This window comes from Oncorhynchus nerka, linkage group LG8 (assembly GCF_034236695.1).
Source record: "Oncorhynchus nerka isolate Pitt River linkage group LG8, Oner_Uvic_2.0, whole genome shotgun sequence".
In the NCBI taxonomy this organism is placed as follows: Eukaryota; Metazoa; Chordata; class Actinopteri; order Salmoniformes; family Salmonidae; genus Oncorhynchus; species Oncorhynchus nerka.
The window spans coordinates 27,736,458-27,751,457 of record NC_088403.1 but is presented as its reverse complement, the minus strand read 5'-3'; the positions used below and the strand labels follow the sequence as shown (position 1 = coordinate 27,751,457).

The window sequence follows — 15,000 nt, the reverse complement described above, 5'->3', positions numbered from 1 at the left end:
TGTTCACATACTGCCAGAGCTTGGCTTTAGGCGACACTTTGGCTAGGTTAGTGATGATATGGTGCAGCTCTGTGCTTAGTCATTAGTAAGGAACTATGATGTAGTCTGTCTATTTGCTGATAATGACAGAGGTATTATATCTTCATTATATCTCCTCCTCCTCTGATTGCTGTGGAATACGAGAGGCTAGAGAGGGAGTTAACCTACCTACTGTACGGTTGTGAACGGGTCAACTCAGTTAGGAGCCCATATCAATTAGAAAGGGACTCCAAGGGACATTGGAATGGACAAGACATTCTGGTTTCTGAGACCAAACTCACAGAGACACACACACACCTACACCTGAGGTAACTATAGCTGTTGACTCAGCTTGTTTTGTGTTTTTGCGAGGCTCCTCCCCACGTATGTTCTTGGAATCAGCGTGTGAATGGCTGGGAGGGGTGGGTGTGGCACGCACCACTGTACCTTGACCTAACACCCGCCGCAACGCCCACACACTCGTAAACCTTTATCTTCACAAGCAACACTGTTACATAAAAGGTAAGGGCATGGCAAAGTGTGTGATTTATATTGTACTAATTCAGGTAGGGGCTACTTCCTTCTCCCTGTCCTTCAGATGATAGAGGAACACACCTGGATTGTCCTACTGTGTGTGTGTCTGTCTGCTGTAATACAAAGGCCTCATTCTGTCAGTATGGCTGATTCACTGTACGAGGGAGGCCAGGGGAGCTTAAAGCCTGCTCGTCTCTCAGGTGACACAACACACACATATATATATATATACATATACACATACACACACACTCTTATCTCTGCTGGTCAGACTTAACATTGTGTTTGTGGGGTGTAATCATGGCCATAGAGCATGTCTCTCTAATTGAAAATGCAGCTCCTGTTCTCATGGCTCTGGATGTATGGGGGCTGAGGGGGCTGGAGTTGTCTTTGTGGCCCTCTGGAGTGGCCCAAATTAAGTCAGGTCAGCTTGGGTCTCCACTTCAGGGTTGGTAGACAAGTCAGGGTCAATGGCATGGTTGTTTACGTATGTGTAATGTGTACATGAGTTGATTTAAGAGATGTTTGTGTGGGTGTGTTTTGTGTTTGCATTGGTGGTGTGTGTATGTGTGTTGTGTGTGTGTGTGTGTGTTTCCCACAATGCCAAGTGTGTACAAAGATATGAGACGTGGTCACTCGAGTGGAACCCTCCACTGTTCCTACATCACCACGGAAACAGGCCTCTAATTTTGTTATCACAGACAGACTAAATTGGGGCTACATTGGAATTGCCCCACTTGACCAACAATCGCCCACAGTACTTTGAGGGATTATGCTCTTTAAGGAATAGCTAACACTTGGGAACTGAAAGGTGGGATTGACAATAATCTGTGGATAATATGTGGATGTTTAAACTTCCTCTTCGCTGTTTGGTTAGTGTCTCTACTGTTTGGTTGTCAACAGCCCTGTGGTGTGCCCAAGCCTGTGGCTATTCCCATTTCTCCTGGTATTCCCAGTCCTCCTGGCTTGGCTGGGCTCCTCTCCAGCTTCCTGTAGTGGAGTGTTTGGCATCCCGTTGTGCCCAGGAACACACAGCCCTGCCTGTGGGCACTACTTAGCAGTGCCATACATTCTCACATGGTTGTGTGATTCCTTTTCTCTACCAGTTTTTGTTGGTCGCTGAGAAAGACATACCCTCTGTGTTTGGTAGAGCAGAAGTCAGAGGAGAGGACAGGAGAGGGGCCAGACTCACCCAGGTGGACAGAGGTAGGAGTGGACGTAGGGGTCACCCATGGAGGAAGGTCATTTTGATATTCCCCACCACTGACCGTCTTGTCTTGTGTAGCCATACATCGTGTTCTTGCAAGCGCAAAGCTACTGACACATTGATGACTCGGCTGGTATCCTTGTGCTTTCTCAGGAAATGGGAGGCTGGAGGATATGACAAGCGGCCATCAAGTCAGCAGACTAACAGCTCTACTGTACGCCACAGGGGACAGTGAGTCAACCTATTTATTTACTAAAGACCATACGTTTGTCATGTCCTGTTAATGACTTGTGTGTGTGTGTGTGTGTATGTGTATGTGTGTGTGTGTGTGTGTGTGTGTGTGTGTGTGTGTGTGTGTGTGTGTGTGTGTGTGTGTGTGTGTGTGTGTGTGTGTGTGTGTGTGTGTGTATTTTCCATTCTGAATGTTTTTATTTGTGTGTCTGTCAGTGCCTGCATTTATTCATTGTATGTTGGTATTGTGTAGAGTATGTGCATTTGCGTTTTTGTGGGTGTGTGTATTTGTTTACATCTGTGTGTGTCTGTGTGAATGTGCGTCAGTGGATGGTAACCAAATCTGGCCTGCTCTGACCCATCCCTCTGGTGATGCACACACACTCTGCCACGTCTCACAGCTCTGTTGTAGTGGAATGAATACCTGTTACGTCTCGGAGGGAGGGGGAGAGGGAGAGGGAGAGAGGGAGAGAGAGGGAGAGAGGGAGAGAGGGAGAGAGAGAGAGAGGGAGAGAGAGAGAGAGAGAGAGAGAGAGAGAGAGAGAGAGAGAGCAGTGGGGGGGGGGGGGGGTTACAGAGATTGAGGGGTGATTGTTTAGGTGTGATGGATGGAGGGAGTTGGGGCCAGTACTGTGGTTAGGGTAAAGGGAAGGTCAACAAATGAGTAAATATGAGTTATGTGTCTCTCCTCTCCTATACTGGTAACTGTAAAACAGAGAATTCCCTTTTCTGCTACCTCTGGTAAATACACCTCCGTGGGACGTGTTTTTTGTGGGCCTTACACAGAGACACAAAGCATCAGTGGGCGTCAATTGAGTGTTCTCAGAATAGCACAGGAAGTGACTTGATTTGACTATGACATCACTTCCATGTGGGGTTGTCCAGAACAGTTTGTTTCCGTTGGAACAAACGGTTTTGCTAATGTCATTGGGTGTGTTTATGTGTGGTAGTCCATGTTTACGAGTCAAATTCACCTGGGACGACTTCTCAGTTCTGAAGCGGTGAAGCTCGCTCCCACACATGATGGAGCGCGGTCACTGTTTGGCTGGCCCCAAGGGTGTCTACACATCAGGCCCTGAGTGTTGCGGGAAACCAGGCCAGCCTGTTCCATAGACACACCCGACCCACACACACACACCCCTCCGTAGCTATCACTCTGTCAGAGCTCCTATTAGCATCATTGTTCCCTTGGCAACAACAGGGTCAGGGGTCACTTAGCAACTGCAGAATGTTGAGGACAATTCCTGTGAGGGAGACTGGAGCTCAGTGCTTCTGGCCTTTTGTTCCAGAACATACCCTCAAGTCTGGAAATAGATATGGGCTGTAATATTTCCACACTGTTTTCCTCCTCAAAGTGGTGACACACTCTTCTATGGTAGTCTATGGTCACAGCTGATGACATACGTTATTGTATACTTAGAGAATCTATGTCCTTCTATGATATGAGGAAGCCGGCGTGATGTTCTACATGACACTGAGCATGATGGAGTGTCTCCTCTCCTTCTGGCTCGCTGCCAAGAGGGGTTTTGCATGTCTTAGAGTAGGCTTCCTCTTTCCTCTTTCCTTATTCCCTCTCTGATCAGACAGCACACTGTAAACACAAGAGGTGGTGATCAATACAAGCAGTGTGATAGTTATTCCCAGTAACAAATGTTTCTGACAAGGTAAACAGCGGGGATAAATGACTATAGTACTGGAAAAGCATGTGTGTACATTTATGACCACCAGGTTGTGCTGCCGTGTACCTGTGCTTCATGTACTAAACTCAGCAAAAAAAGAATTGTCCCTTTTGCAGGACCCTGTCTTTCAAAGATAATTCGTAAAAATCCAAATAGATCACAGATCTTCATTGTAAGGGGTTTAAACACTGTTTCCTGTGCTTGTTCAATGAACCATAAACAATTCATGAACATGCACCTGTGGAACGGTCGTTAAGACACTAACAGCTTACAGACGGTAGGCAATTAAGGTCACAGTTATGAAAACTTAGGACACTGAAGAGGCCTTTCTACTGACTCTGAAAAACACCAAAAGAAAGATGCCCAGGGTCCCTGCTCATCTGCGTGAACATGCCTTAGGCATGCTGCAAGGAGGCATGAGAACCGGGCTGATTGTCGGATTCGCGTTTATCGTCGAAGGAATGAGCGTTACACCGAGGCCTGTACTCTGGAGCGGGATCAATGTGGAGGGTCCATCATGGTCTGGGGCAGTGTGTCACAGCATCATCGGACTGAGCTCGTTCTCATTGCAGGCAATCTCAACGCTGTGCGTTACAGGGAAGACACCCTCCTCCCTCATGTGGTACCCCTTCCTGCAGGCTCATCCTGACATGACCCTCCAGCATGACAATGCCACCAGCCATACTGCTCGTTGTGTGTGTGATTTCCTGCAAGACAGGAATGTCAGTGTTCTACCATGGCCAGCGAAGAGCCTGGATCTCAATCTCATTGAGCACGTCTGGGACCTGTTGGATCGGAGGGTGAGGGCTAGGGCCATTCCCCACAGAAATGTCCGGGAACTTGTCCGGGCACCTGCCTTGGTGGAAGAGTGGGGTAACATCTCACAGAAAGAACTGGCGAATCAGGTGCAGTCTGTGAGGAGGAGATGCACTGCAGTTCCTAATGCAGCTGGAGGCCACACCAGATATTGACTGTTACTTTTGGTTCTGAACCCCCCTTTGTTCAGGGACAAATTGTTCAATTTCTGTCACATGTCTTTTGAACTTGTTCAGTTTTTCTCAGGTGTTGAATCTTGTTATGTTCATACAAATACTTACAAGTTCAGTTTGCTGAAAATAAATGCAGTTGACAGTGAGAGGATGTTTTTTTTGCTGAGATTACCTGCGTCACACTACCTGTGTACTCTAATGACCGTTAGAGGAGGGGCCCTATATAGTACTTATAGTGCACTAAAAACTGAATAATCAGATAAAGATGATATTATGACAAAGCTTATCATATGCTGGGAGCCACGTACATATACGCTGGCAAAAGAACATTCTGGGATGTGGGTATTCTTACACCTATGGCTAGTGTCACCTATGGCTCTCTCTCTCTCTCTCTCTCTCTCTCTCTCTCTCTCTCTCTCTCTCTCTCTCTCTCTCACGTTCTGACCTATAGTTCTTTTGTTATGTCTTTGTTTTAGTATGGTCAGGGCGTGAGTTGGGTGGGTTGTCTATGTTAGTTTTTCTATTATTTGGAATTTCTGTGTTTGGCCTGGTATGGTTCTCAATCAGAGGCAGCTGTCAATCGTTGTTCCTGATTGAGAACCATACTTAGGTAGCCTGTCTTTCACTCTTGAGTTGTGGGTGATTTATTTTCTGTGTTAGTGTTTGTGCCACACGGGACTGTTTCGTTTGTTTCCATTTTCGTTTGTTCTTTCACTTTGTTATTTTGCATTTTGTAGTGTTCAGTTTTACATATTAAAAGCTATGAACACTTACCACGCTGCAAGTTGGTCCGATATCTCTTACTCCTCATCGGAAGAAGAAGACGAGCGTTTCTCTCTCTCTGTCTCTCTCTCTCTCTCTCTCTCTCTCTCTCTCTCTCTCTCTCTCTCTCTCTCTCTCGTGGCACTGCGACACAGAGTGATTGAACCTTTAGATATTGAGGCGGGCAGAGATCAAAACCTTCCTGTAGTCGTTGATTTGTAGCGTGGGAGAGATGCCTGAGGAATGATTTGTAGGGAAGGAGAGGAGCCTGAGGAATGATTTGTAGGGAAGGAGAGGAGCCTGAGGAATGATTTGTAGGGAAGAAGAGGAGCCTGAGGAATGCTCTTCAGATGTACTGGCGTTGATTCTAGAGGTGGAAGAGAGAAGTGCTCAGACTCAGAGGGCTTTGGACTGGCCGTGAGCCAGCAAGCAAACACTGGGTGTCTTTGAGGAGAACTGTTATGGTGCTGGCATTCACCTGAGAGAGAGAGGAGGTGGGGACGGAGGGGGGAGGTCAGAAATAGTTGGCTCATATTCCATCTGCATTTCCAATGATAGAGAAATTATATATTCTTCTCTGGAGACTGTGACATAAAGTTGTTGCCTAATCATCAACCATTCCCCACTCACTCAAACACACGCCTACACAGTACTATCAGATGTCTGAACTTGAAGATTTCTCTCTTCATAAACAATGTTGTACAGTCATAGCGTGGCTGCTGTTGAAGCCGGCTGGGGTTTCCTGGAAAATGAGTTTACGGTAAAAAGGAGCTCTCTTTTTGGGAAGTTGCCTTGGCGATGGGCCAACAGGGAGTGCGCCTGCGGTCATTTTTTTTGGACTGTGTGTGTGTGTGTGTCTGTATGTCTATGTGTGTGTGGAGTTTTTGTTATTTGCCACCATGTTGACAGACATTCTGCTTCCTGACATTTGAGTGTTGTTGTGACTCAGTGTTTGTGGGCTGTAGAGAACTGTGTCAAAATTAAAAGCAAATGTGTCCCATCTCAAATGGATTTTAGCGCTTTAGTAAGAAAATAACAGTCCTCAGTTTGCTGCGGTAGATGTTTGTCAGAGACTAAGAATGTAATGAAAAATAATCCTGCAGCAACAGGAAATGTGAATTATTATGTAAATTGTAATTAATGGACATTTTTGGAGGGGTTGATTCATTTAAAAAAAAATGTTTTATTAAGTCTGACAATTTAAAGTGGAAATTACAAATTTAACAAGCCTTTTTAAACCTTGAATACACTACAATTTGCATTTCCTGTTGCACTGCAAAATTCTCTGCGACAACACAGTGATCAAATTACGATAGCGCAATTTGTTTACTGTAAACGTGAACCACTTTGTCAAAATGTGTGAGTTTTGTCTCAGCTTAATTCCAAGGAGGGGGAAGGTTCCCCCCTTTCCCTTCTCTTGCAATACACACACACAAACACACACACTGTCAGTTGGGAGGTGTGGAGATAAACAGGAGGCTGATCACAGCAGCCCTGACTGCCTCAATCTCTGCTACCACCCGTCATCCGGGTTTAGTGACTCACCCTGCCGTCATCCAGCCCCTCTGGGGGTCACCCAGAACCCCCACAACACACCCCCTCTGCCTGGCTTGGGCTAACTCTGCCTGTACCCCCCTCTCTCTGGCTTCCTGGCAGCCTGCTCCTGAGCCGGAGGTGAAGAGAGCCTCTGTTTTTCCCTCTCGCACATTTCCAGAGCCTTTCAATCTCATCCGCAGAAAAACAAGGGCTATTTTTTAACCCTCCTCCAATTAGGCTGTTGAGATTGTTTATCTGTTTCCGTGAAAGACGTGTCCTCCCGGCTTAAAGTGGCACAGAAAGTGGACCAAAGTTCGTCCCGTTCCCGGAACTGGATCCAAACAAAGCCAGATGTTTAAGATTCTCTAGAAAGCGAGGAGACACACTTGTTATTGTCCTTTTTTTCTCTGACAGTGGAAAAATACTTTGGAGGGTTATGGAGAAACGTCAGCCTGCCTTGTTTGTGTTCTGAAAAGCCAGGAACTCTTAAATCATGTCTTGGGACGTGGGCTTACTGTTCGTGTGTGTGTGTGTGTGTGTGTGTGTGTGTGTGTGTGTGTGTGTGTGTGGCATTCAAGTGTCTGGCACTGTACTGTATTCCTCGCTTACCGCATAGATGCTTGTTAGATAGTATTTGATTTAAAAAAACAACACTTACTCCACAACCATGATGGATGTTCTGTTCTCCCTCCATCAGACTGATCTTCCATTAGCATAGCTCCAAACACACAAGGGGCTAATACCTGCCATCAGTACAGCCTATTACTCTGCATGGCCCATGCATGAACCCATAGCGCAGCTAGCGCTCACGCGCTAATGTACATTAACACACACATGAGCCCAGCGATACATGCTAGGCTTAACAGCATCATCTGGAAAGAGATACTGACAGAGACACTTATCCAGTAATGGAGGGTCTTTATTGGTTAACTCCAGGAATGGCCCTCAGAGAATGGCCCCATCATCCAGTTTAATGCCTTATCACCACATCTGTACTGAACGCATGGCGTCATCTGTCACGGTTCACATACTGTACAGCACAGGGGCTTTGACGGGGCTGCAGTCTCCTTCATTATCATTACTCAGTTGGCACTCTTGTTTTGTAACATCCTACGCACATTAACACGCGTGCACACACATACACAGAAACACACACACCCAATATTCACATCATGGACACCTGTGCATGTTGGCTGTGTACCCTATCATGAAAGATCTGTTTCAATGTGCAACCTCCTCCTTTAGCTTCTCCCATTGACTTTCCATTGACTTTCTTGATCAGGAATCCAATTAAGGGACTTAAGCCAGAGTTTCCAGGGGCTCTGAAAAGACTAGGAGGGAAGGTATTGTAACGACCCTGGGTCGTTACAGTATTAATCAGTAGTCAGAAGCTATTAATCACTGAAATGCCAGTCACTCCTTTGAGCCTCTTCAGCACTGCATTCCGCTACACAGTTCCTGGAACAGTTATGTCAATATAATGGCTCAGATGCTATCTTTACAGGAATGAAGGATACGCTCAGGTCAGTGATGATGTAGTCCCAGGGGATAGAGGGGTTTGACGTGCTGCCTGTTGAAGACAGGAGAACGTAGAGAGGAGTCAGTCATCAGGCCTCATAAAGCTCTGGATGACTCACTGTTAAAACCTCAGCAGTGTGTCCTCTCTATTCCACTATAGTGAGTCCCATCAGAACAGTGTTTCTCACATTTATCAAATGACTGATTCGCATTATATTAGATGTGTTGTCATGAAGGTGGGAAAGATGCTCTGACTGATGACTCATAGTCCCATTACCCTCCCACACGTATCGACACACACACACGCACACACACACACACACACACACACACACACACACACATACCGTAGGTAAGTAATGCCATATCCGGCAGGAGGGGTAACCTTGTCGTCTGATTATCATACTAGCAGTGAGTAATTCTTCCTGTGTAATGATGAGAACATCCTGTCCATCAGTGTCAACCCTCCATCATCCCCCATCTCCTTTCATCATTCATCCTCCTCTTATGCACCTTGACCATAGTCTACCCTCTCACAGTCACCCCACGTCCACAGAGCTCCGTCTGTCTGTCTCCTCCTCTTGTGTGAGGCGTTTATGTGTGTTTGACGACTTGCAGCACACACCGTTTCCACGCTTTTCTGAAACTAACAAATGAATAACCTTCTGTCACTTTTTTGGATGTGTATAAAATTAAGTCTAATCTCATGAAATAGGTGCTCCGTAAAGCAGATGTGCCCATACAAGTTTGGACAAAAGAAAGATGCTAGTCTACCCAGCATAGGAATAGGCCGGCCTCTCCCTGAAAAAGGAATCTCATATCATTTTCAGTAAAATGACCCCACCACCCCCCTCCACCACCATCCAGGCTGTTATATAAACACACCACCGTCACTCTCTCTCTTTCTTGATCTTTTTGAAACCCTGAGTGACATCACCGTCACCCGCGGCAGCTAGGGCCTGCCGGGCCGGTGTGTGTGAGTCTCTGTCTCTGCATGTCACTTCCTGGGAGAGCGCAACGGCCAACGCTCCACAAGGGCTCCTTTCACATGGGGGGAGGGGGGAGAGAGAAAGAGAGCGGTAGAGATGAAACGTGTCTCTTACTTATTCATTCATCCCACAGGGTGTTATTGTTGTTAGGTTTGAGGTTGGCTTCTCTCTTTCCTCTTCCCTACCATGCCATGGACTGGTGCTGGTGGGTGACTACATTTGTGTGGTTTATGAGATGCTATGCTGCCCCCTGGTGTCCAAAGGCAGGATTGTAGAAACGTGTCACGTGGTGATGATACTGTTCCATCCAACTGTTTTCTTTCTTTACAACATGCTCTGACATATACTATGCTATATGGCCATTATAGGTCATCCAACACCCAGCATTCAGACACCTGTGATTGACTGGACCGACTGCTATTAAGCTGTGTTGTCATGGCGACGCCATGGTTACTTAAGTGTTTTGGCCCGGTTCTCATAACCACACAGCACAGAGCTCTTTGTGTCCCAGTCGTTTTCTCCGACACTGAACACCCCAGCTGTGATCTGTTCACTCACTGTACATTCCTCCACCTGAATGTGATATGATGAAGATCAGGTGGGATACACAGGTGTGTGTGCTGCCTGCCACGCCCTACGTGAAACACGTGTGTGTGTGTGTGTGTGTGTGGTCATGATGTCATCGTCAACACTAGCCCCATTGTAAATAGAAATAGGGTTTGGGGAGGTGCAGAGTGGTGTCACCCTGTCACATGGACAGCAGCCTGTACCCTGCCGTATCCATAGATACCTGCAGGACAGGTACAGTAAGCAGGACACAATAAGGAAGCTATTGGAAGGCTATGAGGCAAGCACTGTAAAACAGGTAAGATATCACGACTAGTGTTTAGTGGCTGTGAGAGTAGTTTGTTTGGTTACTCATGGATGTGGAGTGTTTGCCCAAACACACACTTACACTCACTCTCACACACTCTGTGGTCATGTGGTGTTTCTATGTGTTTTCGCAGGACCCTTGGTTGGCAGAGCGTTTGCTGAGCTTTGAGAACAACAGTCAGGTGGGTAGATGAGTAACATTGTGTTCCTGTTTGCTGGATGAGTTCCAGAATAGAAGACTAGTAGACTGGTTAGATAACAAATAGTTGTTACGTATTTCTTACAGGTGTTGATAGATAATGATTGTTGTCATGAATTGTGCATACAAAATTGTATCATTGTCCTATACTGTCTAATATTGTAATGTGTTATGTTTTCTTTATGTTGATGTGAAGAGAATAGTATCTAAAGATGTGGTATTGTTTGTATGAGGTTACTGCAGTTCTTCACAGCGCTTCTGTGTCTGAAGTGTGGAGGAGGATGTCACCCGTCAGCTGTCCTCATAGCTGGGCTACCATGGCAACGACATTCGTCAGAATGACTTCCGGCAAAAGCAAAGCACTGTCACGATCACTTTCTGTACTGACAGATGTCTTTATACTGATACTTAATTGTGTTGGTGTTTTGGTTAAGGTTAATCATAAAAATGCTGAGCCACATGAGTGGACTGTCTGTCTACTTGTCATCCATGTCACAACTGCTACACAGAGTTTCTACTTGTCATTACGGCCAAAGAGAAATAAGCAAAGTATCCTCCAAAATCATTTTCTACTGCTGCGCGTCCACTGCATCCCTATTGTCCGGCAGGGAAAGTCTTCCCCCAGAGGCTGGTTTCACATGGTGGTTTAGATTAATGTTCCCAGTGTCTAGCACCATTTGAAATCAGTGTTCTTGGGGACAGGAGAACAGCACTGGGCCTCTGGTAGTGTCAATCAGTCTACTGGAGCCAATCCTCTCTCTCTCTCTCTCTCTCCCCTTTAAAGGATGACTGATTTCCTCTGGTGTTTAGAGCCCCTTACAGCCTTCTAGCACCATTTGAAATCGGTTATAATGACTGGGGATCAATGCCTCAGTGTCTTCACGATGTCTACATGTCATCTCTACAGTCAAGCAGACAGGAAATGAATGGGATGAATGTTCATATTGTACGTGTCACAGGGTCTGCTCTACAGATCCTGGAATCGAAATGAGTTGGACGGGAGCTCATTTCCAGTGGGACAGTTTTTAAAGTGTTTATTGAATAAATGTTCCATTAAACTGAATTGATATCTTACGTTTTCCTGTGTGTATGTTATTATATTTGTGTCCGTGGTTATACACCTGCATGTAACCCTATATAACCCCGCTCTGCTATGTATAAAAGTTATCAGAGCTCAAGGGATGAAAACAAGTCATTTCACAATACCCTCACTCATAACAGATTGAATCACTGTTATACCTAGAAGCACACAACACAATCCAACACTTACTTTATAACATGATAATGGAAACAGGAAAGGCATTTTATTGCAGGACTTGTACCAGACACCGCACAGAACCATAGAAGTCAACTGAGGGCAGAATCTTAATTAAACCAGGAAAGTTCCTGTTCTGTAATGTGGGATGAATGAGTTCCAAGGAAGCCTGATGTTCTCAATAAGATTTTCAAGTTGTGGAAGTTTATCTCATCTCTGCTCGGCGTCTCTGTCGCCTGTGTTACCATGTCACTCCCCGGGTCTGACGAGACATGCTGTACACAACCGGTATCTATTCATTTAGTGTGTTGTTAGGTGTAGATAAAGGTGTGGGCGATGGCGTTGATGGTGGTTATCATTGTAGTATAAACATGATCATGGAGTTGAACTTGGAGACCATCCCAGAGAATGCAGTTGAACTGGGAGAGGAAGAGGAGGAGGCGAAGGAAGAAAAATAAGTGCCTCTCCACATTCAAATGCTACAGAGGAACAGATTTGACCAGAGGTCATTCTGTGGACATGATTATTAGCTGAGATACTATGTAATTACAACTCGTATCATTATTTTAAAACCTGCCATTATTCCGTAATAAGCTATTTCCCTCAAATCAATGGGGTTTTAATGGGGCCTAGTTGTCCTTGCACCTTTCCCGTTGCCCTAGGCCTAGGGCACTGCAGTAGTACACTTTTCCTTTCACCTTGATGGTCTTATTGGAGTCAAATGCAAACAGACATCAATGCTCCCAGTGTGTTACCTATCTCCTGATTGTATGGGTGTTTCATAACCCATAGGTGAGCTTTTCACAGGCGGCTGGTGGTACCCTAATTGGGGAGGACAGGCTCATTGTAATTGCTGGAATGGAATGAATGGTATGAAACACATCAAACCTGTGGTATTATGAGCCATCCTCCCCTCACCAGCCTCCTGTGGAGCCCGTATTGGCTAGGTTGAAGACAAAATAGGTAAGGACTCGTGCGTGAGCTTTTGAAATTAAACAGATTCATGTTTATTCTAGTTGATAAGTAGCATCGCTGGTCTGTTTGTTTAGAAATCTTCCACATTTACGCAAAGCTTTATGGGATATTAGAAATCCTCCTAACCTGGGTATCTTCAACATAGCATATTACTGGTTCGATGTCACAACATACAACTTTGGGGGTGTTTCAGCAACAATGCAAAGTTCTACATTACAGTTCTACAGTACACTATGACATCACCAAAGACCTGTAGAATGCACTGTTGCATTCTAAATATGATGGAACTGCTTTCACTTAAGCCTCTGAATCACAATGTCAGTATTCTCATTGTCGCAACTTGTTTTTGAATTCTCCATGCAGGCTAAAAAGTACGGTTTTATTTGATCAATTATTTGATTTTGATATTATAATGCTTATTGTTTGCGATATGAATTGGCTGTAGTGAGATTGTCCATGCATTGATTTACAGGGCTTTAGGGAATAAGGCTTTCCTCCAGCCAGTGAATAAGGATGAGATTATTGCTCCAAAGGCCCGTGAGATCTATCAGAAAGCAAAAGGTGAGAGAGTCCTTCTAACAATGCAAATATATGACCGAGTTCATGCTCTGAATCACAATACCAACCATTACATTTTTATCTGTATCTGGGTTTTGCTACATTGCTGCTATCCTTGATACAGTAGGCAGACTACAGTAGGCAGACTACAGTACTAATGAGCAGTATTGTGTGTTGAAGTCGGTGACGTTTGACATATTTTCAATATGTCTGTAACAGTCCTTGATTCCAAAGAGATCTGGAACATTCTTAGGGAGGAGTCTGAGTCCAAACTGGCTATAATGGAGACAGCCATTGGCGGGCCCTCAGTGATCAAGGTTTCCCTGATAGTACACACAGAACACATCCTGTCACAATGCCACACACCGTTACCAACCCTGACCTGTGTCATCTTTATAAGACATTCAACCAATGCAAACTCTGTTTGTTGTCTATAAAAACAGTCATGAATGAAAAACCAACAAGTAGATTTCTAGATACTTGCTTAGATTAGATTTCCACTCTCTTTCTTTCTCTCTCTCGGTCTCTCTCTCTCTCCCTCTCTCAGGCGTTTAATGACAGGATGGAGTGTCAGAAGCTGCTGGAGGTTCAGGGGCAAGGGAAGTCTAGCCGCCATAAGAATCGAGTGGCGCTCATGTTCAAGGCCTCGGAGGCCAACCTGGACAGGACAGCCTTACTCATAGCCAACAACCCCCTGCCTGACCTCCATAACCTGAAGGAGGGTGACAGCCCAACCAAATACCTGGCAGGCAACCCCCCCGCCCCCGCCCCTGCCAAGGTCAGAGGTCATTAAAAAAAATAATGTGATGTTGAGCAAAACCCCCAAGCCTGACTGATCATAAACGAAGAGTAATGTGGAAATCTTGAATATTGAATGCTCTTAAATTGATCAATTGGCTGTTCCCTCAGAGGCTTGAAGCCATTCGGGGTCGTCAGAGTGGTTTGCCTCCTCTGAAACATCCTCTTAAATTGCCATCTGGGATGAGAAGAGATGTCAGCAAGCGAAGCAGCAGGTGGGTGTGCTGGGAAAGAGTTGTGTGATCTTGAGTTGTTGTCACAAATCATTTGAAACATCATATTTCTCTCCATTACTGTGTATAGTTAGGGATGCTGATGAATGGCAGTACTTTGTGGTCCCACAGAGCTCCATCATGGGTGCAAACGAGTCTCTGTGTGCAGTTCTCTGAGGATAGGTCAACGTTTTCAGACAGGGACAACTGGCAGGAAGGTATTTCATTGCATTGCAGAGCTGGCTACAATTTCAATTTCATCCCCCTGATAAGATAGAACAAATATTACAACATATATGGCTAAACTCAAATGTGCTGGTTGATAAAATACCTGTATTTATGGGAAAGATGTTTGAAAAGGGTATTTTGTTCTTAAATTATATTGTAAATTGTAATGGTAGAGTTATGTCCTTCATGGAGTTATCAGAATTGTACGGGAAGATCTGCTCAATCCAAGAGTAAAACCAATTAATTACAGCATTGCCCCAAAAATGAAGGAGGCGGGTGGCAGCGGGAGGAGGCAGGGAACTGGTTTGTCTGCCCAATATAAAGGATCAAACTTGGCGGAAGAATAAAAATGCATAAATAGGAAAGTATACCAGTTTCATTTGCGGACCAGGATGTTGACAACTGTGCCATACAGATTGCAAAATTTTGCAAGATTTTT

General features: G+C 45.2%; 1 protein-coding gene across 1 annotated transcript in view; it reads left to right on the top strand.

Annotated features, from left to right (window-relative positions):
• LOC115133076 (uncharacterized) overlaps nt 1-15,000 on the top strand; it is a 56,596-nt gene that overhangs the window by 39,874 nt on the left and 1,722 nt on the right. Inside the window, exons 3-7 of the mRNA XM_029665936.2 lie at nt 1,913-1,990; nt 10,471-13,326; nt 13,871-14,101; nt 14,233-14,336; nt 14,466-14,551. Of these exons, the coding sequence (XP_029521796.2) occupies nt 13,279-13,326; nt 13,871-14,101; nt 14,233-14,336; nt 14,466-14,551 (469 nt within the window). The 5' untranslated portion in view covers nt 1,913-1,990; nt 10,471-13,278. The remainder of the gene's footprint in view (nt 1-1,912; nt 1,991-10,470; nt 13,327-13,870; nt 14,102-14,232; nt 14,337-14,465; nt 14,552-15,000) is intronic.